At 48.3% G+C, this 24,388-nt stretch overlaps 1 protein-coding gene across 1 annotated transcript; it reads left to right on the top strand.

The window, feature by feature from the left end:
- Positions 1-843: 843 nt before the first annotated feature.
- Positions 844-24,167, top strand: DHRS11 (dehydrogenase/reductase 11). Its single transcript, XM_083480130.1, has 7 exons — positions 844-1,174; positions 12,831-13,040; positions 14,753-14,847; positions 15,518-15,647; positions 17,530-17,622; positions 20,461-20,526; positions 21,736-24,167. Exons 1-7 carry the CDS (start codon positions 1,043-1,045, stop codon positions 21,775-21,777), a joined length of 768 nt encoding a protein of 255 aa, XP_083336256.1. The 5' UTR covers positions 844-1,042; the 3' UTR covers positions 21,778-24,167.
- Positions 24,168-24,388: the final 221 nt, after the last annotated feature.

The following is a 24,388-nucleotide window of genomic DNA, read 5'->3' as shown; positions in this document are numbered from 1 at the left end:
GAAGACTTCTGAAGGCAGCCCTGTTCAGGGAAGTTTTTAATGTGTGACATTTTAATGTATTTTTAATCTTTGTTGGAAGCTGCCCAGAGTGGCTGGGGAAACCCAGCCAGATGGGCAGGGTACAAATAAATTATTATTATTATAGACAGGGTTTTCTTCCGTGCCACAGTGGTGTAGAGGGAAATTGAATCCTCAAACCCACTTGCTTCCATGGGGATGTTGGCAGTGTTTAAAATCCTCCCCTCCCCACTTGGTGGTTTAGGTTCTGATCCTCAACATACTTGCAAAAGAGTAAGGCTAATTAAAATAGGGGACTTGAACCATGCAAAGGACTGTACTGTAAAACTGCAGGAGTCTTTAGCTGCAATTTTATTGTATTTTATTACAGTGATGGTCACTGTGTGCCATTAAAAAAAAAAAGTAAACGTATATTTCTTTTATTGAGGATTAAAAAAACTACGAACTTGTGGAGAACAAATTACAAGGAAGATCAAGCTATTTTTATAGGAAACCAGAAGGCAGGGTTGAGAGAGAGGCAGTGTGGTCTAGTGGGTAGAGTCTCCAAATCCTTCACCGCACTTCTCAATGAAGTTAATGGGCCAGTTAGGCGCTTTCTCTCAGCCTGACCTACCTCGCAAGCTTGTTGTTTGAGGATGAAGCAAGGATAGGCGTTTGATGGCCACAGCGCAGCATGGGGCGTCTGTTTGGCTGGGGTGGGCCGGCGGTGGCTTTAGATCAGAGCAGCCTTCGCCAACCTGGTGCCCCCCACCCCCCAAGAAAGGACTACGAGCCAGGCGCGGGTGTAAAGAGCTCTGCCCGGCTTTGCTGCGCGCTCTGGTTCTCTGCGTCTCCAGCAGAGGCTGCCCTTGGCGAAAGAGGCGCGTAATTACGCTCGTCTGTCCCGCCTCTCGGCGGGGATCGTCGCCGGGGTCTTGCGCCTGGGCTGGCGGAGAGGAAGGAGGCGGCGGCCGAGGAGGAGGCGGAGGCTGGCCGGGGAGCCCCGGCGGACGGGCAGCCGGGGCAGCAGGCGGGCGCGCGGGCCATGGAGCGCTGGAAGGGCCGCGTGGCGCTGGTGACGGGCGCCTCGGTGGGCATCGGCGCGGCGGTGGCGCGGGCGCTGGTGCAGCACGGCATGACGGCGGTGGGCTGCGCCCGGAGCGTGGACAAGATCGAGGTAGCCCGGGAAGGGAGGAGAGGAGGAAAGGGGGAAGGGGAGAGAGAGCAAGAGGAGGAGTGGGGAAGAGGAGAGGAAGGAAAGGGGATGGAGAGAGAGAGAGAGAAAGGAGAGGAGAAAGGGAGGGAGAGAGGAAGGGGAAGAGAAGGAAGGAAGGAAGGAAGGAAGGGGGAAGGAGAGGGAAAAAGGAAGGAGGAATGGGAAAAGGGAAGAGGAGAAAGGGAGAGAGAGAGAGAAGGAAGAACCGGAAAAGAGAGAAAGAAGGACGGGAAAAGGGGAAGGGGAGAAAGAGAAGGAAGGAAAAAAGGGAAAGAGAAATGGGAGGGGAGAGAAAAAGAAAGGATGAAAGGAAGAAGGGAAGAAGAGGAAATGAGAGGAAAGAGAGCAAATAAATGGGGAGAGAAGGAATGGGAAGTAGGAGAGGAAGAAAAGGAAGGAAAAGAGGGGGAGAAAGGGATGGGGAGAAAGGAAGAAAAGAGAGATAGAGGGGGAAAGGGAAAGGAGGGAGGGAGGAGGCGCAAGAAGGGGAATGGATGAAAGGAGGAAGGAAACGGGAAGGGGGGAAATAGGGATAGGAGGAGGGAGAGGCTTGGGGGGGGGAAGAGAGGCAACCCAGGGGAGGGAGAAATGGAAGTGGAGGGGGGGGGAGGAGAAGGGATAAGGGCACTTTTGGAAAAGAAGAAAGAGGATCGGAGATAAGGAAAGAGGGGAAGGTGTGTTGGGGAGAAATGGGTGCAGTTATCGCGAAGGGAAGGTATTTTAACCAGGCCTTTTAATAAACGGGATGGAATTGTGTTAAGAAGGGACAGGCTGAGAGAGGGAAGGGGGGGCTTACGGGTGGTGGGGATTTTGGGGGTGGTGGTGCGGGGAGTCTTCCTTATTGGTTCTCTCAGAAAGGGAAGAAGACTCTAAAGTATGTAGGGGAAACCTCTGCCTGACCTCTCCCCGCCCCCCTTCCTCTCCATCGCCCTCTTTCTCTTCGCTGCTCCCGCATTCATTCATTCATTCCGCAGACAATGCTCAGAACACATGGCGTGGAGGGCGGGAGAGATTTTGCCTGGCTTGGATCTGTTTACTGAGCGGGGACGGGGGGGGATGCGTGTGTTGAATTGGTGGATGAGGGGGAGCTGCGTGTAGCAAGGGAGGGGGGCAAGCACGCGCCGTTGGGGTGCAAAAAGCAGAAAGGGGTAGGTGATCGGGGCGCGTATTTTCCATTAACTGAGCAGATGGGGCAGAATGGAAGGCAGAAGCGTCTCTGCTTGCAAGGTGTGCCCCCAAAGCGGCCCTTCTTTCTCCTTTGTTGGGGTGTGTGTGAATGGGTTATAAAGTGCAAAAACACCCCCCCACACACACACTTTTAGCCTTTTCCAGAAGAAGGTGTTCTCTCTGTGTGGTTTTCTTTAAATTGAAAATTCTATCTCCCAGTGTTAGAAGAGTTTCTCATCAAATGGATTGTACATATCAAGTCCTACGAGTCACACCTTTTTTCCTCGTTTCTAAGATGAAGACACCTTTTTATATTGCCGGGCTATATAAAGTCCCGTTTCACTTTTTCCAAAGATCATCTCGACACTGGAAGAATTAGTTTCGGTTGAATGACGGCATTGACTTTTCGCAGAAAGCTTATAGGCAATGCCATTTCCTTAAATCTATCTTATCTATCTGCCTGCCTGTCTGTCTGTCTGTCCGGAGAGATAGATGGCACGCTTTTGAATTATTTCAGGCCCCATCAGCACTTTACATTTAAAACAGCGTTATCTCACTTTTAAGCAGTCGTGGCTTCCTCTCAAAGAATCCTGGCCACTGTAGTTTGTTAAGGATGCCAGGTCCATGGCAGAGAATCTACTTTGCACGCAGAAGGTGGCAGGTTAAATTCCTGGCATATCAAATGAGAAAGACCCCGGCTGAAGCCCTAGAGCTGCCAGCCAGTGTAGGTAAGAGATGGGGAATTCCACCTGTCCCAGGTGGCATGGTTAATGGTGGAAATTGTAGTCTAGGATGATCTTCTGGAGGGCCACAGGTTCCCCAGCCCTGTTCCAGTATTCTTCAAGTTTCCTTGTCGGACTGCAACTCCCTTCCTTCTGGGCTATTGGCTGGCTGTGGACCATGGGAGTTGTAGTCCAGCAACCTGAGGCTCCTGAGGTTCGAAGAACGCTAGCCTAGATGATGCGGAGGCAGAAGGACTTATTTTGAGCCAGCTCAAAGTGGAGACTAGTGTGCCTGAACGACTCCCAGCCCCCAGCTTCCCATCCTCAGTGGGGCAGACCCAGAGTGTCTTAAAAAGGCTGGAGGAGTCCCTGTTTAGCTGGCAGTTCTGCAATCTCTTGGAAAAATCAGATAGAATCTCTGAGGGCAAAGTGTGCAAAGGATTCAAAGGTTGCAGGTTTCAAGCAATTGCACTGTTTATTTGCCTTTGGAAGGAGGGAGTAAATATTGGCATTTCCACAGGGCTCGCTCTCTCTCTCTCTCTCTCTCTCTCTGTGTGTGTGTGTCTGTTTCCTTATATCCCACATTTCCTCTAGGGAGCTCAAAGTGGTTCTCCCCCTCCCCCTTTCATCTTCACAACAACCCTGTGGGGTAGAGCAGGTCGAAAGCCCCAAACCATTACATCCCACTGGCCCTTTCATTCTCCCAGCCCAGTGTTCTGCTTGCGGCAGTGTGGCGTAGTGGTTAGAGTGGCAGTCGTGAGGCTTGGCGGGGGCAGGGGGGGAGACTCGAAACTGAATCCTGATACCACTGCAAAAAGTCATTGGGTGTCCCATTCACTGTTTTTCAGCTGAACCTACCTTGCAGGGGACGCGGGTGGCGCTGTGGGTTAAACCACAGAGGGCTTGCCAATCAGAAGGTCGGCGGTTTGAATCCCCGCGACGGGGTGAGCTCCCGTTGCTCGGTCCCAGCTCCTGCCAACCTAGCAGTTCGAAAGCATGTCAAAGTGCAAGTAGATAAATAGGTACCGCTCCAGCGGGAAAGTAAACGGCGTTTCCGTGCGCTGCTCTGGTTCACCAGAAGCGGCTTAGTCATGCTGGCCACATGACCTGGAAGCTGTACGCCGGCTCCCTTGGCCAATAAAGCGAGATGAGTGCCACAACCCCAGAGTCTGCCACGACTGGACCTAGTGGTCAGGGGTCCCTTTACCTTTACCTTGCAGGGAGGCAGAGTAGAAGCAGAACTGTGCCTCTGTGCTTTCCACGCCCCACCTCCACCCAAATCCTTGCCTACAATCCTTTATTATTTTATTCACATAATATACGTTCTTTACAACAAACAACTCCAAAATAAACAGACAACTCCAAAATAAAATCCTTGTCATTATATGGAAAGCAAGCAAGCAAAGAAAAACAACTCAGGAGATTGCAAGTGTTTCTACACTGCAGTTGGCTTAGCTTTCGGGAAGGGGTGGGGATCCTCTTTCATCCCAAGGGCTGCGTTACATTCTGGACAATCCCCCCAAGGCAAATTCCCCCTTCTAGCTTCTACAACCTGCCACCTTTCTGCATTCTCCATCTGGACGAGCAAAGGGCATAGAATTATTGAATCCTGGAATTGTCGAGTAGGAAAGGACCACGAGGATCATCTAGTCCAACCCTCTCTTGCCTAACGTGGGGCTTGAACTCACGACTGAGATTAAGTCTCACTCTCTCCCGACTGAGCATGACCAGAACAGTGTGTGTTAGAAACTCAGGTATATAAGCTAATCGCCAAACGACCCCTTAAAACTAGGTTATGGTCACCACGACACAATGTCTAGGCGCCATTTTTTTGGCAGTGGAATTTGTTGCTGCTGCTAGTATTCGTTTCATTTATATTTTAAAGAAAAAATCTCAAAGCGGTTTACAGCACATTCAACATCAAAGAAAGCAATCCAGAATAAAGCAAAGGAAAATATTTCAAATCCTTCTCCAAGGAAGGTTCGGTTTTCACCATTTTGTGGTTTGCCTCAGGGGCCAAAATGTCTTGGGGCGGTCCTGCAGGAAGGCAAAAACACAAAAAGAGGGTTCTGGCAAGGAGGTTTGGCTTGAGAGGGGCTTTGGCTTGGGAAGAGTTCTGAGGGCCAGACAGAAAGGCATTTGGCCCTCAGGCTCAGGTACCCCATCTGTGTTTGAAAGTGTTTTCTTGGGTAGGGATGGCAAAATATCAACTTCACCCACCCTGGGTCTTCACGGACAGCAAGGGCTTCCTGTTTGAGCGGAGATTTGGCCTGCTCCATGACAACATTCCTAATTTATTGTGTCCCTTTGACTGTGATTCCTGGCTTTGCCCCTCCAGGCTGCATCCAAACTACGAGCCCTGGGCTCCCTTTTGCAGATACAGTGGTAAAAAAGGTAAAGGGACCCCTGACCATTAGGTCCAGTCGTGGCCGACTCGGGTTGCGGTGCTCCTCTCGCTTTATTGGCTGAGGGAGCCGGCGTATAGCTTCCGGGTCATGTGGCCAGCATGACTAAGCCGCTTCTGGCGAACCAGAGCAGCGCACGGAAACGCCGTTTACCTTCCCGCCAGAGCGGTACCTATTTGTCTACTTGCACTTTGACATGCTTTCAAACTGCTAGGTTGGCAGGAGCTGGGACCGAGCAATGGGAGCCTCGCAGGGATTCGAACTGCCAACCTTCTGATCGGCAAGTCCTAGGCTCTGTGGTTTAACCCACAGCGCCACCCGCGTCCCTAGATACAGTGGTACCTCGGGTTAAATACGCTTCAGGTTACATACGCTTCAAGTTACAGACTCAGCTAACCCAGAAATAGTGCTTCAGTTTAAGAACTTTGCTTCAGGATGAGACCAGAAATCGTGTGGCGGTGGCGCAGTGGCAGCGGGAGGCCCCATTAGCTAAAGTGTTGCTTCAGGTTAAGAACAGTTTCAGGTTAAGAACAGACCTCCGGAACGAATTAAGTACTTAACCCAAGGTACCACTGTATATTCTTTTGTAGATATGTTATTGCAGAGGAATGTTATATCTTTCATGTGGCGTTGGGCACTCCTGTCTCAGAGGTCAGCACCCAGTGTATATTTAGCTCTCGGCGTGCACGCCCAAGTAGACGTGGGCGTTATCAGCCGGTGCTGTAATCCTGTCTTGCAAGGTAATCAACCCTGGGTTGGGCCGGGCTTTGGGGGATAAGGTATCTTGCAAAGCCAGGCACCAAAGAGAGCGATGCTTATCAGTCACTGTCTCTGCGTGGCGTTGGTGTGTCACCCAGGGCTTGAAGGTTGGAAGGTTCAGGACCATCAGAAAAGCAAGTCCTCCTTCTTCTTCCTTCTTCTTCTGCGATCACTTGTAGCCGAGTAAGATTGTCTTCCATAAACACGGTTTTAACAATGAGTCCGTAAGTGACTGTGGAGGCCAATTCTGGATCCACACGTCCTTCCACGGTGGGGACATAGGTTTCCGGGCGGGAGTTGATCACAGTGAGGAACCTTGCCAAGTGTGTCTTCCTCTTAGCACCCTTCTCCCTTTTGTCCTTTAGTTCAAGCATCCTCAAAGCCCGTGACACCTTTGGTAAAGGCTGTTTTCCAACTGGAGCGCTCGCAGACCAGTGTTTCCCAATTGTTGGTGTTTATACTACATTTTTTAAGATTTGTCTTGAGAGAGTCTTTAAACCTCTTTTGTTGACCACCAGCATTACGCTTTCCATTTTTAAGTTCGGAATAGAGTAGTTGCTTTGGAAGACGATAATCAGGCATCCAAACAACGTGAAGAATCATTGCTTCGACACTGGTGATCTTTGCTTCTTCCAGTACACTGGTATTAGTTTGCCTGTCTTCCCAGGTGATGTGTAAAATTTTTCGGAGACACCACTGATGGTATCTCAGCCTGGATATCTCAGTTGGTTAGAGCATGGGGCTGAGAATGCCAAGGTTGCAGGTTTGGTCCCTGTATGGGGCAGCTGCATATTCGGGTTGGACTAGATGACCCTTGAGGTCCTTTCCAACGCTACACTTCTATGTGTCTATGTTCAATGGGGATGTTCTTATGTTCTGCTGGTTTTGTCCCTTGTAGAATTGCAGTGAAACGAAGCCCTCTCTCTGCATGACTGAGAGAGATCTGGGCGTAGACCGAATGTATAATTGACCTCAGCATCTTCTTCCAAATCTGGTTGCTATGAGGAATAGCTGGCGGCGAGGAAGCCTTGCTTCTCTGCCGGAAGCCTCGTAAATCAACCTGCCTGTGGGTGTCACCCATTTGCATTCTTTTTCTTTTTCTTTTATTCAAAAGGGGTGTTCGCTTCTCTCAGGAAAACTGTTTTGCCGTCCCAATTGGAATGTCGTCTATGGCTCTGTCCACACCCCCAGCTCGAAAAAAAAAAAATCTTTAAAAAGGATGATGCGATGCTGGAAAAGGTGCGGAAAAAGGCAACCAAAATAATCAGCGAGGAGGGGAGGGTTGGAGTGCCACCTGAGCTCTGGAGAAAGGGCATAAAAACCTTGGAAGAGTCATACATATGGGTCAGGCCAAAGCAGAGCCCTCCTAACCCAGCATCCTGTTATCACTGTGGCCAAGCAGATGCCCTGGAGGGAAAACTCAAAGCAGGTCCTGAGTGCGAGAACAGCTTCTCCCCACTTGCAATCTTCAGCAACTGGGAGACACGCCCCCCAGCCCCCAGGCCACGCCCCTCACTGGCCATAAGTGTGTGGCTGGAAAATTCCTTGGAATTGTGTCTCAGAATTTTGCCTCTTTCTTCCCTGGATGGAAGATAATAATAATAATAATAATAATAATAATAATAATAATAATAATAATAATAATTTTTATTTATACCCCGCCCTCCCCAGCCAAGGCCGGGCTCAGGGCAGCTAACAAGCCATAATAAAAACAAGTTGAATGAATACAACTTAAAAACAAGATTAAAATACAACATTAAAATATTGAAACATTAAAATATTAAAATGCAGCCTCATCACAGGAGGAGAAAGGAAAAAGGAAAAAGAAAGAGGGGGAGGGAATCAAATTGGCTCCAAGCCAAAGGCTAGGCTTTGTCTGTCTGTCTTACAGGCCCTGCAGAAAGAAATCATATCCTGCAGGGCCCTGGTCTCATGAGGCAGAGCGTTCCACCAGGCCGGAGCCAGTGTTGAAAAGGCCCTGGCTCTGGTTGAAGCTAATCTAACTTCCTTAGGGCCCGGGACCACTAGGGTGTTGCTATTTATGGACCTTGAGGCTCTCCGTGGGGCATACCAGGAGAGGCGGTCCCGTAGGTACAAGGGTGTGTGTGTGTGCAGAAGCTGGTCTGCTTTGCATCCATCTCTCCACCCACTTTTGCGGCTGGCCCCGCCCACCCCAGCATGCGGCCCCTGGAAAGTTGCCTAGACGGAATGTGGCCCTCAGTCTGAAAAAGTTCCCCGTCTCTGATTGTTTCGCAGCAATATTGGTTATGAACGGGTTACTCTTCCTGCGTTGCATTGGCGAGCTTATCCCGTCTTCCTAACTTAATGAGTTCTAGGAACCGCTCTCTTTTAAAATTTGAAATTACGTTTTCCTTCTCTTTTTCTTCCATTCCTTTGAGAACCTGGCCAAGGCAGTCTGTGCAGAGATTAGCAAACTCATTTAATAATCTGCAGCTGTTTGGAATCTCGCCTTCAATAAGATTAGATCGGATTAATAATGGGTTTCATTGCCCCCTTCAGGAATTATGTTTTCGATGTCAAGGAAATGCATCATCAGTGAGGCTGAGCATGCTAGTCCTTCTTTTGTTGATGTTCAGATGAACCTCCAGCTCCTGGGCATTGGGAACCTTACAGATAGGCTTGACTGTGCCTAACCGTTCTGGGTAGAAAATGAGACACAGGAAAGCTCTTTATACCAAGTTAGACCACTGGCCCATCTAGCTCCAGTGTATTGTCTACACTGGTTGGCAGCAGCTTTCCAGGGTTTCAGCGAGGGGTCTCTCCTAGCCCTGCCTGGAGATGCTGGGGATTGAACCTCCTGGAGGCAAGGCAGATGCCCTACCATTGAGCTCTTGTCCTTCAGCTCTACCTCTCCTTTAAATCAGAACCAGTGAAGGCGGTGAAGGTCCTGTGTGAGTGCCTGGAGGCGGTTGGAGGATGGATGGCGGCTAACAGATTGAGGTTGAATCCTGACAAGACAGAAGTACTGTTTTGGGGGGACAGGGGGCGGGCAGGTGTGGAGGACTCCCTGGCCCAGAACGGGGTAACTGTGCCCCTGAAGGATCAGGTGCGCAGCCTGGGAGTCATTTTGGACTCACAGCTGTCCATGGAGGCGCAGGTCAGTTCTGTGTCCAGTGCAGCTGTCTACCAGCTCCACCTGGTATGCAGGCTAAGACCCTACCTGCCTGCGGACTGTCTTCCCAGAGTGGTGCATACTCTAGTTATCTCCTGCTTGGACTACTGCAATGCGCTGTACGTGGGGCTACCTTTGAAGATGACCCGGAAACTGCCATTAATCCAGAATGCGGCAGCTAGACTGGTGACTGGGACTGACTGCCGGGACCACAAAACACCGGTCCTGAGAGATCTGCATTGGCTCCCAGTACGTTTCTGAGCACAATTCAAAGTGTTGGTGCTGACCTTTAAAGCCCTAAACGGCCTCGGTCCTGTATACCTGAAGGAGCGTCTCCACTCCCATCATTCAGCCCGGTACCTCAGGTTACATATGCTTCAGGTTACATACGCTTCAGGTTACAGACTCTGCTAACCCAGAAATAGTACCTCAGGTTAAGAACTTTGCTTCAGGATGAGAACAGAAATTGTGCCCTCGTGGCACAGCGGCAGCAGGAGGCCCCATTAGCTAAAGTGGTGCTTCAGGTTAAGAACGGACCTCTGTGCTTCAGGTTAAGTGGTACTTCAGGTTAAGAACGGACCTCAAATTAAGTACTTAACCCAAAGTACCACTGTACTTAATTTGTTCTGGAGGTCTGTTCTTTACCTGAAACTGTTCTTAACCTGAAGCACCACTTTAGCTAATGGGGCCTTCCATTGCCGCCGGAGCACGATTTCTGTTCTCATCCTGAAGCAAAGTTCTTAACCTGAGGTACTATTTCTGGGTCAGCGGAGTCTGTAACCTGAAGCGCATGTAACCTGAAGCATATGTAACCCGAGGTACCACTGTAGTCCAAACAAGAGATAACCAAAGCATGCACCACTCTGGCAAGACAGTCTGCAGACAGGTAGGTAGGCAGGCAGGTAAATCCATACCTTTAAAGCCACAGCCCTTTTGCTGTTTGACCCACCATTAGGTTTCCATGCCACCGAAATGCCGCCACCTGACATTGCTTTGTGCCATCGATTCCTGACCGTCAAAGTGGCATAGTTAAAAACAACAAATTGCTAAGATCTGCTTCTTTATTTTTAGCATGCCAGCAATCAAAAACCAGAGCCCATTTCCCAATCAAAGCAGTTTCTCACTTGCTGAGGAGTTCTCTCCCCCCCCCCCCCGTGCAAGGTATAACCACCGTGTGAATACTTTTTAATTCTCCCCTTCCTTAAATGCAATTTGATTGCTACCCTTTGACATCCATCTTCCTTATTCAAATGATGCTCAGAAAAAAAGAGAGAGGAAAGGCTCTGTCAGTTAGAGCTCAAACCTTCGCCTTACCTCGCCTGAGGATTGCGCTCCCCCCGCCTCTTCTGAAGAGCTTTGATGCTCACCGGAAGGGACACCCCGTCTCTGACCTGTCAGCCCGGGAGACGGTGACAAGCTTCAGGAGAGCGAGGAAACGTCATGTGATGTCTGGATTCCACAGCCTCCAGCTCTGAGGCACAGAATCCGGTCAACGTGGGACCTCAGAACCTCAGGGCTGATCCCCTTCCCTTCCCTGACGAAACAACAAAAATAACCCAGTGGTTGTTTTGCTGTTAACTGGGGTCAAGGACTTCTTTGAAATGTGGGAAGGATCTGTGCAATAATGCCCTGAAACTCTTGCCGCCTGGTTTCATTGAATGACCTTGAACTCTTATTATTGCGATGAGAGAGGGACGAAAACAAACGTCCACATTGTCGTTGACATCGCCATCATCTGCACTCCATGCTCTGGTAACTTCCAGATTGGACTACTGCAATGTGATCCACGTGGGGCTGCCCTTGAAGGAGACTTGGAAACTTCACTTGGTTCAAAACGCAGCGGACAGATTGCTGCCTTCAGATCTCATAGAAGCCCTGTTTGAAAACAGCTGCACTGGTGGCCAGTTTGCTTCTGCGGCCAACACAAGGTGCTCACAGTGTTTTAAGCCCTAAATGACTCAGGCCCCAAATACCTGAAAGACTGCCTCCTTCCCTACAGACCTTCCTGGGAGCTAAGACTGGCAGGGGGTGCCTCTTTGTTGTTTAACCACCCTCACAAGCTCAGGGGTTGTGACCCAGGACAGGGTCTTCTTTGTGGCAGCCCCTAAATTGCGGAACTCCTTCCTCACAGAGTTGCGTCTTCATTGCACAGCTTCCGGTGAACACTGAAGATGCACCTTTTTATAACAGTGACACTTGAGGTGTATATTTTTAAGACGCCACCTTATTTCTGTAGTTTTAAGTTGTGAAGTCTTCCTATAGCTAGTGCTCAGGGCCTGTTCCAAGATGGTGCACTAACCCAGAGGAAGCTTTTATATGGCATCCATGAGGCACTTCCTCCCTTCCCCATGTCGACTGGAACTGAGGAGAGTCAAGGTCAAAAGCAGCCTGTCTGGGAGAAACTTTGATGTCTTCTGATTTGTCACCTGAGGCAGTGATGGCTGCCTGGCTTGTGATAGAGCAAACTGAGATGGGGGGGGGGAGGGGAGGGAAAGGTCAACCAATTCCCCTTCTCTTTTTCATACGTTGTTTTCATCCCAGAATCTCTCTTTCTGTCAACTCCTTTTCTTGCCTTTGCTTGTCTTGCTGCCATGGCCTTGTTTGATCACCCTTAGTCAATCTTTGGCCCTCTGAATGTTCTTAGACTCCCATCAAACCCTGCAGCAGACATGGGTAGTGGTCAGCCATGATGATATCTGTGGTCCAGGGTTTCCCAAGCTTGTTGTTAGCCGCCCTGAGCCCGGCTTCGGCTGGGGAGGGCGGGATATAAATAAAAATTTATTCTTATTCTTATAATTGGGTCTTCAGCTGTTTCTGGACTACAGTTCCCATCATCCCCTGACCACTGGTACTACTAGCTAGGGATGATGGGAGCCATAGTCCAAAAACAGGTTTGGGAAACCTTGCATGGTCCAGCAACATCTGGAGGCCCTTGATCTTCCAAGTCAGGGAACAGACATCGGAGCTAGAGGCAGAGGGAAGGCTCTCAAATGATGCTGGAGAAGGGCCCAGCAGGGAGAGAGGCAGTTCCGCAGATGGGGAAGCAAATCAGCGCAACACCAGGGATATAGAGGGGCTGATGGGGGAATCGGCGAGAGGGCTCCAGGACTCTTCACAGGACACCAGCGGGGAGAGCACGGGTCCTCCGCTACCCACGCCCACCCTGCGCAGAAGACTTCCGCGCAGAGAGAGTAGGAGGAGACTGGGTGTCAAACAACTTTTATGTTGGAAAAGATTTAAGAAACGCCCACTGACGGATTCTGCTAGCGACTGAGGCAGCCACGAAGTGAAGGGCTGTCCAGACTGAAAGGTTTAGCAAGGCAACAAAGCCTGGAGAGGCGGCAACTTACGCACGAACAACCCATACACATTATATTCCACCCCTGCCTTTATCAGTTCCATTCTGAACTCTTCACCTATGTCTCTTCTAGAAATTGGCAGCAGAGTGTCAGAGTGCCGGCTACCCGGGCACCCTTATCCCATACAAGTGCGACCTCTCCGTTGAAGAAGAGATCCTCTCTATGTTCTCTGCCATCAAGACCCTCCACCAGGGAGTTGATGTCTGTATCAACAACGCCGGCTTGGCCCGGCCAGAGCCCTTGCTCTCTGGCAGGTCCGAGGGTTGGAGGACGATGATTGACGTGAGTAGAGACCAATCCAATCTGTGGTTGTTGGGTTTTTTTTAAGTGGGTTTGTTGGGTGAGAACCCCTGTTGTCACTTTTCTCTCCCTGGCCTAGATCCGCACCCACCGTCCTGCGCGTTGAGAGGCAGAAATATAGAGAGTGCAAGCACATTGCTTTTCCAAGGCTCCTGTGTGAGTGTCAATGCCAACAGAACTCATCTGAGCCTTCCAGAGCCCATAGAGTTGAAAGAGGAAGTGGGGAAAGAGTGCCATTCTTCCAACTTCCTCCATCAGCTCTATGTGCTTTTCAAGGGAGAGAAGGGTAGCCACCCGCAAGGGAGCTGGGTGTGATGGTTGTGAAAACTTTGCAAAGTGAAAACTTTGCATAGATGCTGAGGTGTTATCTTCTGCTATGCAGCAGCTAAAGACCAAGCGCTCATTCAGAATTCACTGTGCAGTTAACTTACAGTACAATATGTAACCCGCCTTGAGTCCCACCCTGGAAAATGGTGGGGTATAAATAAATTAATAGTAGCAGTAGCAGTAGTAGTACAGCGGTGCCCCGCAAGACGAATGCCTCGCAAGACGGAAAACTCGCTAGACGAAAGAGTTTTCCGTTTTGGAGGTGCTTTGCAAAACGAATTTCCTATGGGCTTGCTTCGCAAGACGACAATGTCTTGCGAGTGCCTGCTGGTTCCCCCCCCCTTTTTCTAAGCCGCTAAGCCGCTTATCAGCTGATCCGATCAGCAGATAAGCCGCTAAAAGCCACTAAAAGCCGCTTATAGCGCTAATAGCGCTAATCCGCTATTCCTTCAATGGGCTTGCTTCGCAAGACGAAAAAACCGCTAGACGAAGAGAATCACAGAACGGATTCTTTTCGTCTTGTGAGGCACCACTGTAGTAGTAGTAGTAGTAATAATAATAATAATAATAATAATAATAATACAATGGGATACATGTCTACTGAAAAATCTCTTTATGTTTAATGGAGCTTACTTCTAGGTAAGTGGCTACAGGATTGCAGCCTAGACTTTGGCATTGGGAGAAAGCAGGACCCTTGTGCCTTTAACGGCTCAATGGCAGGCAGAAATTCACCAGGTTAGAAATACCTTTTCTAATAGGGAAATACCGTTATGGGGGAAACTTCCCCTGTTCACATTCAGTCCGATATTTTATTATGCGGGTGACCGCTGATTTATTTTGGTGACCTGCAAAAGACGGCACACATTCATATATGACACAGAGCACATGTGCAAATTCTGCAAATCTTTTGAGAGGGGTTGTACAGGGCCCAATCCACACATGGTGTACCAGGCCCAGAAGATCCTTTGGGCAACCGTGTTTGGGGAGTTAATTTTCATCAGGATCAAGGCATATGCCAAGGGAATGTTAAAAAGCCTTCATGCCTGCATCTCACGGCGCTGATCTTTATCAACCACCCAAGCAATTATTTAAAAGAGTAAGAAGGAAAAAAACACCTTGGTGCACAACTACAACCCTCAATTAACTTACACATCTAGTTTTGGCTCTAAGGTATTCCAGCAAAACAGCTAAACCTTATCAGTTCCTAGGTTTGCAAATGTTAAAAAAAAAACCACCCCAGTTTTAAAATGATAAAAGTTGGCAATGGAAAGGAATAGCACGGTGCTTCTTTAGCTTCAAGAACACTTACCGAAATGCAAAAGCCTCAACTAATTTCTAGATGGCATTGGGCTTCCCCTGCCTTTCAGGTGAACGTGATGGCTGTGAGCATCTGCACCCGGGAGGCCTATCAGTCCATGAAGGAGCGAAGCATCGATGATGGCCATATTATTAACATTAACAGGTGGGCGAAAGCAAAGCAAAGGGATGGCGCAATAGCAATGCCCTTGAGTTAAGTTTTCACGCAAGGCGTCTGAAGACATTTAGGTTAGCTTACCCAGATGCTGGTGTATTTGTAGTTTATTGGTGGCTTCATTTTTTTAATGTCTTAAATAGTTGTTTCAGCTGCTTTTACCAAAAATTTTATGGTTTTTTTCTTTTTGCCAACTGCTTTGATTTTTGTTTTTTGTTTTTGTTTTTACAGTTAAGCAGTACAGTGGTACCTTGGTTTACAAACAGTGCGTGTCCCGGTTTGCAAACTTTTTTTGGATTACAACCCACTTTTTGGATTACAAACAAATTTTTTTTGGAGGCCCTATTGGCGAAAGCGCGCCTTGGGTTACAACCTGTTTTGGTTTACAAACGGACCTCTGGAAGGGATTATGGTTGTAAACCAAGGTACCACTGTATATAAATTGTAGGGGGGAAAGATAAATAAATGTGTGAATTACAGTCACTAAGCTAAATGCTGTCAAGTTCAGGGCTTGTTTGCCAAACAGAGAGGCCCAATGAGTCCTGCATGCCAGAGATCCTGCACACCAGTTTACAAAGTCATAACTTTCTGTAGAGTTTGACTCTGTTGTTCTGCATCGAGGAATTTTATTTTATTCCCCCCTTTTTGGGTTCCCTTCCAGCATGAATGGCCACAGCGTGGTCCCTCAGTCCGTCGTGCATTTTTACAGCGCTACAAAATACGCCGTCACGGCGCTGACCGAAGGGCTGAGGCAGGAGCTCAGGGAAGCGAAGACACACATACGAGCCACGGTGAGTTTAGCTTATGCCCGCTCTGGGTTCGCCAACCTTTACTTGGCGCATCAGAGTCGGTGCCGTGGGCGTCAGTGGCGCAAATGGCATGAGACAAAATGGCTGCCGTAGGCGAGGACATAGCACAAAATGGCAGCTGGGCTGGAGGGTGCAATACAAAATGGCCACCACATCTGAAAGAGCAGGGGAAGGGCCACAAAACAGTGCAAGCACACTCCTTTCTCCCCAGAATCAGTGGCCCCATGAATGGTGAGGGGAAGACGCCCTCCAGTGGTGTGAATGGCCTCTCTCTTTGCCTGAGATCTTGGGAGAGCTGCTGTCCATCAGAGTAGGCAACACTGCACTAAATGGACCCAATAGTCTGACGTGTGGCCCTCCAGATCTTCTTTTGTCTCTGACCATTGTCACGCTGACTGGGGCTGATGAGAATGGGCCTACATCTGAAGGCCACAGGCTCCCCATCTCTCTGCTCAACGTCACATCAGAGCTCTACAAAGTCAGGATGAATCCTTGCTGGACATTTCATGACTCAGGAACGCAAAAAAAGATGCTTTATACTGAGCCAGACCGTTGGTCAGGCATAGGCAAACTCAGCCTTCCAGCTGTTTTGGGACTACAACTCCCATCATCTCTAGCTAACAGGACCAGTGGTCAGGGATGATGGGTGTTGTAGTCCCAAAATATCTGGAGGGTCGAGTTTGCCTATGCCTGCCGTTGGTCCATCTAGCTCAGTAATGACCATGCCAGTGGACGGGAAATCTTTCACCCCTTCAGAGCTTGCTGGACTACAACTCCCATCATCCCTGACCAGTGGCCATGTTGGCAGGAGCTAATGCGAGAGAGGCCTACATGTCCCTCATCCTTGGACTACAGGGACTGGTAGTGGCTCTCTGGGGTTTCAGACGAGTCTCTCTGTGTCCAGCCTGGAGATGCTGGGAATGGAACCTGGGACCTCTACCACTCAGCTCTAAAAATAAAATAAGATGCTAGTCCTCATGCTGAATTAAACAGGAAAGCAGGAAGATGCTTTATCCCAAGGAAGACCACTGGTCCATCTTGCTCAGTATTGTCTACACTGACTGGCAGCAGCTCTCCAGGACTTTCGGCAGAGGACATTCCCTACCTGAAGATGTTTGTGGTAGAACCTGAGACCTTCTGCATGGAAATAATAATAATAATAATAATAATAATAATAATAATAATAATAATAATAATTTATTATTTGTACCCCGCCCATCTGGCTGGCTTTCCCTAGCCACTCTGGGCGGCTTCCAACAAAGATTAAGAATACATTAAAATGCCACACATTAAAAACTTCCCTGAACACACACTATGCCTCTGAGCTCTTCCCCTAAAAATGGAGCAAGTTTCTAGTCCTTATGGTTCTGAATTGAGGGCCTGTTTAAAGAATATCCCCGGAAACTGCCTTCTACATCGGTCCACCTAGCTCAGTGTTGCCGACACTGACTGACAGGGGCTCGGACCGGCACTTTCTCTCCCAACCCTACCTGCAGATGCTGTAGAATGAATCTGGAACCTTTTGCATGCAAAGCAGATGCTGTACCACTGAGCCGTTCCTCCTTGACCTACGGCAGATTACAGAGCCCCAGCATCTGCCGCGTTGCTGTTCGGCAGCCAGACCTAATCTGCAGTTATTTTTCTCATCAGTGCATCCGATCTGTTCCTTTGGATTGTGTATGGGGAAGCTCTATCCATTAGACCTCGAGTGATCATTAAGGGCTGTCTTCTTGGAAACGCTGCTACAAAACCGGCCAATCATTTCCCTCCATATCTTTTGCTCTGTAATGAAAAGAGGAGTTAGCAAATCCCGTTAGGGCGCTGTGTTTTTGTTTGTTTGTTCCTTCCCTTTCTCTTTCCTTAGTGTATCTCTCCGGGACTGGTAGAAACTGGATTTGCTTTTAAACTCCACGATAATGACCCAGAGAGAGCAGCAGCGACGTACGAGAGCATTAGGGTAGGTGGCTGAGCGCATGGATGCGACAGGCGGGGGAAGCAGATGAATTGCACATGTTCAAATCATTTTGGTCTACGTGAAGAGCCTGTTCCTTTCTGTGCACTGAGATGCTTCTTAGCATTTCTGGCAGGGGGGGGGGGGGAGAAGCGAATTATTCATTTACTCACACTCCACCTTTCGTGCAAGGAGCGCAAGGTCGTTCTCCTGCTCCTCCCTGTTTATTATTTTATTATTTTATTTATTTATTTATTTATTTATTTTTATAATATTTTATTAGGTTTTATCAATGAAAAAGTTTAGAAAAATACTAAAGCAAAAAAGGTACAAAACACCAGAATACAAAAGTACAAAATACAAAAAATACAAACATTAAACACGAAAAAAGAAAAGGAAAAAAAACAGGGATTAATAATAGATAAACTAATAGGACATGAATTTGCTGAACAAATTTTAAAAAGGGATACAAAAATGGGAGACATGAGGAAGTCAGGAAAATAAGTTAACTAAAGAAGAGAAATTAAGAAAGAGGGAAATTTTGCATTTCATTTTATTTTATTTCCTCACAGCAACCCTGCAAAGTAGTTTAGGCTGAGAGCGAGCAACTGGCCCAAGTTCACCCAGTGAGAGCTAGTCTGGCACACTAACCACTACACCACACTACCTCAATCTTTTATCTATTGCCGTTACCAAAAAAAAAAAAAAGGACCTGTCAGCTGGATCAGGCCAAAGGCCTGTCTTGATTCCTGCATTGCAGGGGGTTGGACTAGATAACCCTTGGTGTCCCCTCCAACTCCACAATTATAAGACTCTATGATTCTAGCCCAGCGGCCAAGCTATTTACTTGCTTCTTTATTTACTGCGGGTGGTGCTGTGGGTTAAACCACAGAGCCTAGGACTTGCTGATCAGAAGGTCGGTGGTTTGAATCCCTGCGACGGGGTGAGCTCCCATTGCTCAGTCCCTGCTCCTGCCCACCTAGCAGTTCGAAAGGACGTCAAGTGCAAGTAGATAAATAGGTACCACTCCGGCGGGAAGGTAAACGGCGTTTCCATGCACTGCTCTGGTTTGCCAGAAGTGGCTTAGTCGTGCTGGCCACATGACCTGGAAGCTGTACGCCGGCTCCCTCGGCCAGTAAAGCGAGATGGGCGCCGCAACCCCAGAGTCGGTTATGACTGGACCTAATGGTCAGGGGTCCCTTTACCCTTGACCTTATTTACTGCATGTATATCTCACCTTTTTCTGCAAGGAGCTCAAGGTGGCATACATGGTTCTTCCCTTCCTCATTTAATCCCCACCACAACCCTGGGAGGTGGGTTAGGCTGAGAGGCAGTGCCCAGTCCATGGTTACCCAGTGAGCTTCACGGCTAAGAGTCCAAATCTAGGACTCTTAACCATTACGCCACCCTGGCTCAATCTATGATCTGTTGCTGTTGTTACATAAAAGAACCTGGCTGCTGGATCGACCCAAAGTCCCATCTGGACCAGCGACCTGCTTTCACAGAGGCCAGCCACATGCCACAAAGTGAAACCTGCAAGGTGGGCCTGAGTTCAAGAGCAATAATAATAATAATAATAATAATAATAATAATAATAATAATAATAATAATTTATTATTTATACCCCGCCCATCTGGCTGGGTTTCCCCAGCCACTCTGGGCGGCTTCCAACTGAATATTAAAAACAGTACAGCTTCAAACATTAAAAACTTCCCTAAAGAGGGCTGCCTTCAGACGTCTTCTGAATGTCAGGTAGTTGTTCTTCTCTTTGACATCTGAAGGGAGGGTGTTCCACAGGGCGGGTGCCACTACCGAGAAGGCCCTCTGCCTGCTTCCCTGTAACCTTACTTCTCGCAATGAGGCAACCGCCAGAAGGCCCTCGGTGCTGGACCTCAGTGTCCGGGCTGAACGATGGGGATGGAGACGCTCCTTCAGGTATACTGGACCGAGGCCATTTAGGGCTTTAAAGGTCAGCACCAACACTTTGAATTGTGCTCGGAAATGTACTGGGAGCCAATGCAGATCTCTTCCCTACCTGCAATTCCCGGCAAATGGTATCAGAAGCCTCCTGTCTCCTCCAGGGGAAGAGGTAGAACATCGCTCTCATGGCTTGGTAGCTGTGGATGGCCTTCTCCTCCATGGTTTTGTCCCTTTGCAACCACAAGGTGAAGTGACGACCAGTTGCATGACTTTAAATATGAAATATACAAATTCATGAAGGATAAAGGCTCTTGGGGGCTACTTATGATGCCAGCAAACAGGCCACCCTCTAAGAAGCAGGAGACGTTGTGGGGTAGCAGTCTTTCGAAAGCGAGGGCCCCAAACCGTGAAGTGTATGTGTTTTATGAACGTTGGAAAAATGTTGAAATGAAATTACTTGGCTCTTGTAAAAATGTTTAAAGAATTAGGTAAAAAGGTAATGGTTATGAGAAGCTGGTAAAAATAAGATTTAAGTTTTAAGTTTTAACGTTTTTTATAAGATAAGATGAAAATAGAGTAAGGTAATGTAATGACAGAATATTATGAATTATGGAAAGGATTTGCTGTGACAATTATTAATTAAGATACAAGAGATGGGAGGAGGAGGAGGAGGTCATGGAAAGAAGGTAATGAAAGTGGAGAATTTGAAAATGATGGTTTTCTTTTTTCTTTTTCTGTTTTTGTCTTTTTTCTTTGTAATTTTTTTTAAAAAATTCTTTTTTCAATAAATATCATTTAAAAAAACAAAAACAAACAAACCGTGAAGTGTGTGAGCTTAGCAAGAAATCTTTGAGGGTGCACGCACTCCGAGGCCTGCTGCAACCAAACTCATTCTCATTTCTTCGTTTCCCTCTCTCCTTCCAGTGTCTAAAAGCAGAAGATATGGCCAACGCCGTCATATATGTGCTCAGTGCTCCACCTCACGTGCAGGTCAGTCAAAAAACCAGAGCGACCCCTTCAGTTCAAGGAGAAGAAGAAAGGAAGGCTCCTTTCCCGTCGGCTAGGCCTCTGCATCTGTTGGTTGTGCTGGAAAGGACAGAGATGCAGGGGTCATCTTTCCCTTCAGCTCGATGCGTTCCTCAGGCTGGCGGCTGGATCCATGACGACCAGCCCTTGTCTCCTTTGCCCAGGGGATGGGGAAGAACCATAGAATTGTAGAGTTGCAAGGGAGGGTGATCTAGTCCAGCCCCCTGCAATGCAGGGATCCTGCCCACAGCTTGCCAGAGGATTCTGTGTGTGGACCTCAGGCTAGTGCAGGAAAACTTTGGCCCTCCACGTGTTGCTGAGCTACAGCAAGAATGGGATCAAGGGAGCTGTGGTTCAGTCGCCTCCCGAGGGCCAAAAGTTCCCTACATCTGGTCTAAGGTAGGCAGTGCTCAAAACTGTGTCAAAACACACATACACACACACACACACACACACACACACACACACACACACACACACTGATTGTGGCAACTGAGATTTCTTTCCTGTGTCAGAACCAGGGAATCTGTGGCTCTCTAGATGCCACTGGGCTCCAGTTTCCATGAACATGGATTGATTGAGTGAAAAAAATTGTATGCCGCTTAACTGTCAACGCAACCCAAAGTGGTTTACAAAACATCCATGAATTATACCGATTCATGTCAACATTAAAAACACCAGCTGGAGCTGATGGAGATTGGAGACAAAAATGTTTGAAAGGCTGCAGCTTCTCGACCCCTGATCTGAATAAAAAAGTCTTCATCAGTCAACAGAAGACCATTAGAAAGGGAGCGAAAGAAGGTTCCGGAACGTAGCAGCAGGCCTTGAGAAAGCCCTTTCTTGAGTTCCTGTCAAATGAGCCTCAGATATCAGTACAATAGAGAGAGGGGTTGTGGTATTCAGAGCCCTCTTGCCTGGTTCATGGTCCCACAAGGGGTTATTTTTGGGTCCATCCATCCTCCAACAGAATCCATTTTCCTGGGACTGTGCGACACCTCAAAAAGAGCATGGTGATGTGGTGCTGTTTCTGGAAGGTGTCTAGAGAGAATGCAGCATAACCCCCAGATAGATGTACCAGTGGACACACGCACTCAGAGCCTCCTTAAAATTCCTAAAGCGTTTTGTTCTGTTTCGGTTCCACAACACTTTGACATGTGCCGTTGTCTCTTCTAGATTGGTGACATTCAGATGCGGCCTACCGAGCAGGTATCATAGCGAACGGAAGAGGATTCGCTGCTGGTGTGGCACAGCAGGGGGTACGGAGTGCCACTGATCCGCTCAGGGTTATCCTTCTGTGACGTTTTAAGTGCTGCAATAGGAAGAATTGATCCTCCCTCTTCCCCATTACTCTCCCATTTTGAGCTGACGTCAGCTGAGCGGAAACTCAAAATGGAAAGGCGCTGTTGATTGCTGAAGTCTTCTCTCCTGTGCTCCACTTCATGCGGAAGTAACAGAGAAGCCGATCCCAGAATCCAACCTCAACTGACTTCAGGGGTGTGGGAGCTTAGGATGTCCAAGACGGCCTAGCTGGCTTTTGATGAATGACTTACCAGCTTCCCTCCATTGCTGAATTGCTGCCAACTTCCCCGTAAATGCCACGTGGAGCATTCTTTCCTCCTTGCTCTTTGCTACCACCCCAAACTCTCAAAACAAGCCTTGGTTTCTGCGTCTTTCTCCAATCCGTCTCTGATGAGCACTGCAACAACAATTCCCCCTTTGGAACTGCAGATGCTGAGGATTCGCCTTAATATCCATTTCGCTAGAAAGATGCTTGAGCCAGGAGTTGCCATTTTCTGCCGCAGAACGACTCTCTTTCCCACCGCCATTTTAGCTGTTGCGACTTCCTTTCCAAAACAGAATCCCGGGAAGTGTAGTTTGGAGAAAGGGGGTAACGGTGCTGTTAGCGACCTCTTAACAATTCCCCGATCACAAAACTACGCTTCCCAGGGTTCCTAGGGAAGATGGGGGACGGCTATTAAACCAAATTGTCTGTGGTGAGGCTAAACCTCCTTCAAGGCCCGCCTTTGCCAACCTGGTGCCCTTTCCAGGTGCTTTGGACTACAACTCCCATCAGCCCCAGCTGTCGTTCAAAGGAGCTGGAAAGGCACCCGGTTTGTGAAGGCTGTTCTGGCCAGTCATGGGTGCCCGCACCACATTTTATGAACAGCAAAGTAGTACAACAATTTGTTAATGATGTATTCGGTTCATGTAAAATGTTGGGTTGAACCACAGAGCCTAGGGCTTGCCGATCAGAAGGTCGGCGGTTTGAATCCCCGCAACGGGGTGAGCTCCCGTTGCTCGGTCCCTACTCCTGCCAACCTAGCAGTTCAAAAGCATGTCAACGTGCAAGTAGATAAATAGGTACCGCTCCAGCGGGAAGGTAAGCTGCATTTCCTTGTACTGGTTTTGCCAGAAGCGGCTTAGTCATGCTGGCCACATGACCCGGAAGCTGTATGCCGGCTCCCTTGGCCAATAAAGCAAGATGAGTGCCGCAACCCCAGAGTCGTCCGCGACTGGACCTAACGGTCAGGGGTCCCTTTACCTTTACCTAAAATGTTGGGGTGTGTGTGTGTGTGGAGCAAATACATTTTTATAGAGAGAAGTGTGTATGTTTGTGTGTAGTGCAAGGGTACCTCATTGCAACTACCCACCTTTTTAAAACACAACAAACCTGCCTGACTGTGCACTCTAGGAGAGGAATAGTGTACAATGAGACAGAGGAGACTTCCAGCTGCCTGATTCAGCCAATCTCAAAGAACAGTGATGGAGATGGGCAGCTGGTAGCTGCCTGATGGGGCCACCAACTTAGATGACTTAGGCAATATTTGCAGAAGATGAACCTACACACTCATGGAGCCTCCAGGTGTAGCGGTAGTCTACCTCTTAATTTCAGTTCCTGTGGGGCAAACAACAGGAGAAGGAGGTTGCCTTCAGGCTCTGCTTGGAGTATCTGGCTGACCAGTGTCGGAAACAGGATGTTGGGCAAGACAGGCTTTTGATCTGATTTAGCAGGACTCGTCTTACATTTTGCCAACCTCTGTCTGATGCTTTAATCCCAAAGGCACACATAGGGAATAAACTCTGCTGAGCACAATAGGACTTCCTTTGGAGTAAAAACACTGTTAAGGCTCCAGATTCTGTTTGACTTGTTTAATTCCACAGAACCACTTCTCCTCCTTGAATTACCAACCTTATTTAGAACCATAGAATTGTAGAGTTAGAAGGGACCACAAGGATCATTCCCCCCCACCCTTTCTCCAAAACACTCCAGTGTGTTCTGCAGAGGTACTGTTTATTAGGTGGGCTGCCTCACGCTACCAGTTGCCTTGGTGCAAATTTTCTGAACAGGGGTTTTCCTAAGCCAGACTCTCGGCTATATTTCTGCCGCTTGTTCGAATCTCCCTTAGGGTGGGCTCATTTGGAATCAGCTGGATGGAACAGCTGGGATTCTAGCACTGCAATGGCAAAAATAAAGAATAAAGGAAGAATTCTGTGTGTGTGTTTTAAAAATCCCTCGAGTGATGACAGTGATGCAGAAAACACTCTGACCTATCAGTATGTTCTTTAACTGTGAATTGTAAAATAAAAACAAAGGGGAAAACTGTGTTTCTGGTCTGTACTTCTTTTAAATAAAAATATGAATTTAATGATAAACATGAAAGATGGATGGGGAATCATCGCAAGCCCGCCCTTCCGAACCAGGGAGGCAGAAAGCCCCAGGTTCAATCTCTGGCATCTCGCAAGTAGGGATGGGGAATGACCCCTATCTGAAGCCCTAGCAAGTTGCTGCTGCTGCCGGTCAGTGTAGACAACGCTGACCCCCCCC

Source organism: Podarcis liolepis, assembly GCF_965112155.1.
Source record: "Podarcis liolepis genome assembly, chromosome: 16".
NCBI classification, from domain to species: domain Eukaryota; kingdom Metazoa; phylum Chordata; class Lepidosauria; order Squamata; family Lacertidae; genus Podarcis; species Podarcis liolepis.
Note: the sequence above shows the minus strand (reverse complement) of the source record. Positions and strands in the feature narration are given on the sequence as shown.

Coding starts and splice junctions, on each gene's coding strand:
- DHRS11 (XM_083480130.1), top strand. CDS start 1,043: ATGGAGCGCTGGAAGGGCCGCGTGGCGCTGGTGACGGGCGCCTCGGTG. Junction 15,648..17,529: donor AGACACACATACGAGCCACG/GTGAGTTTAGCT, acceptor CTCTTTCCTTAG/TGTATCTCTCCGGGACTGGT. Junction 17,623..20,460: donor CGACGTACGAGAGCATTAGG/GTAGGTGGCTGA, acceptor CTCTCCTTCCAG/TGTCTAAAAGCAGAAGATAT.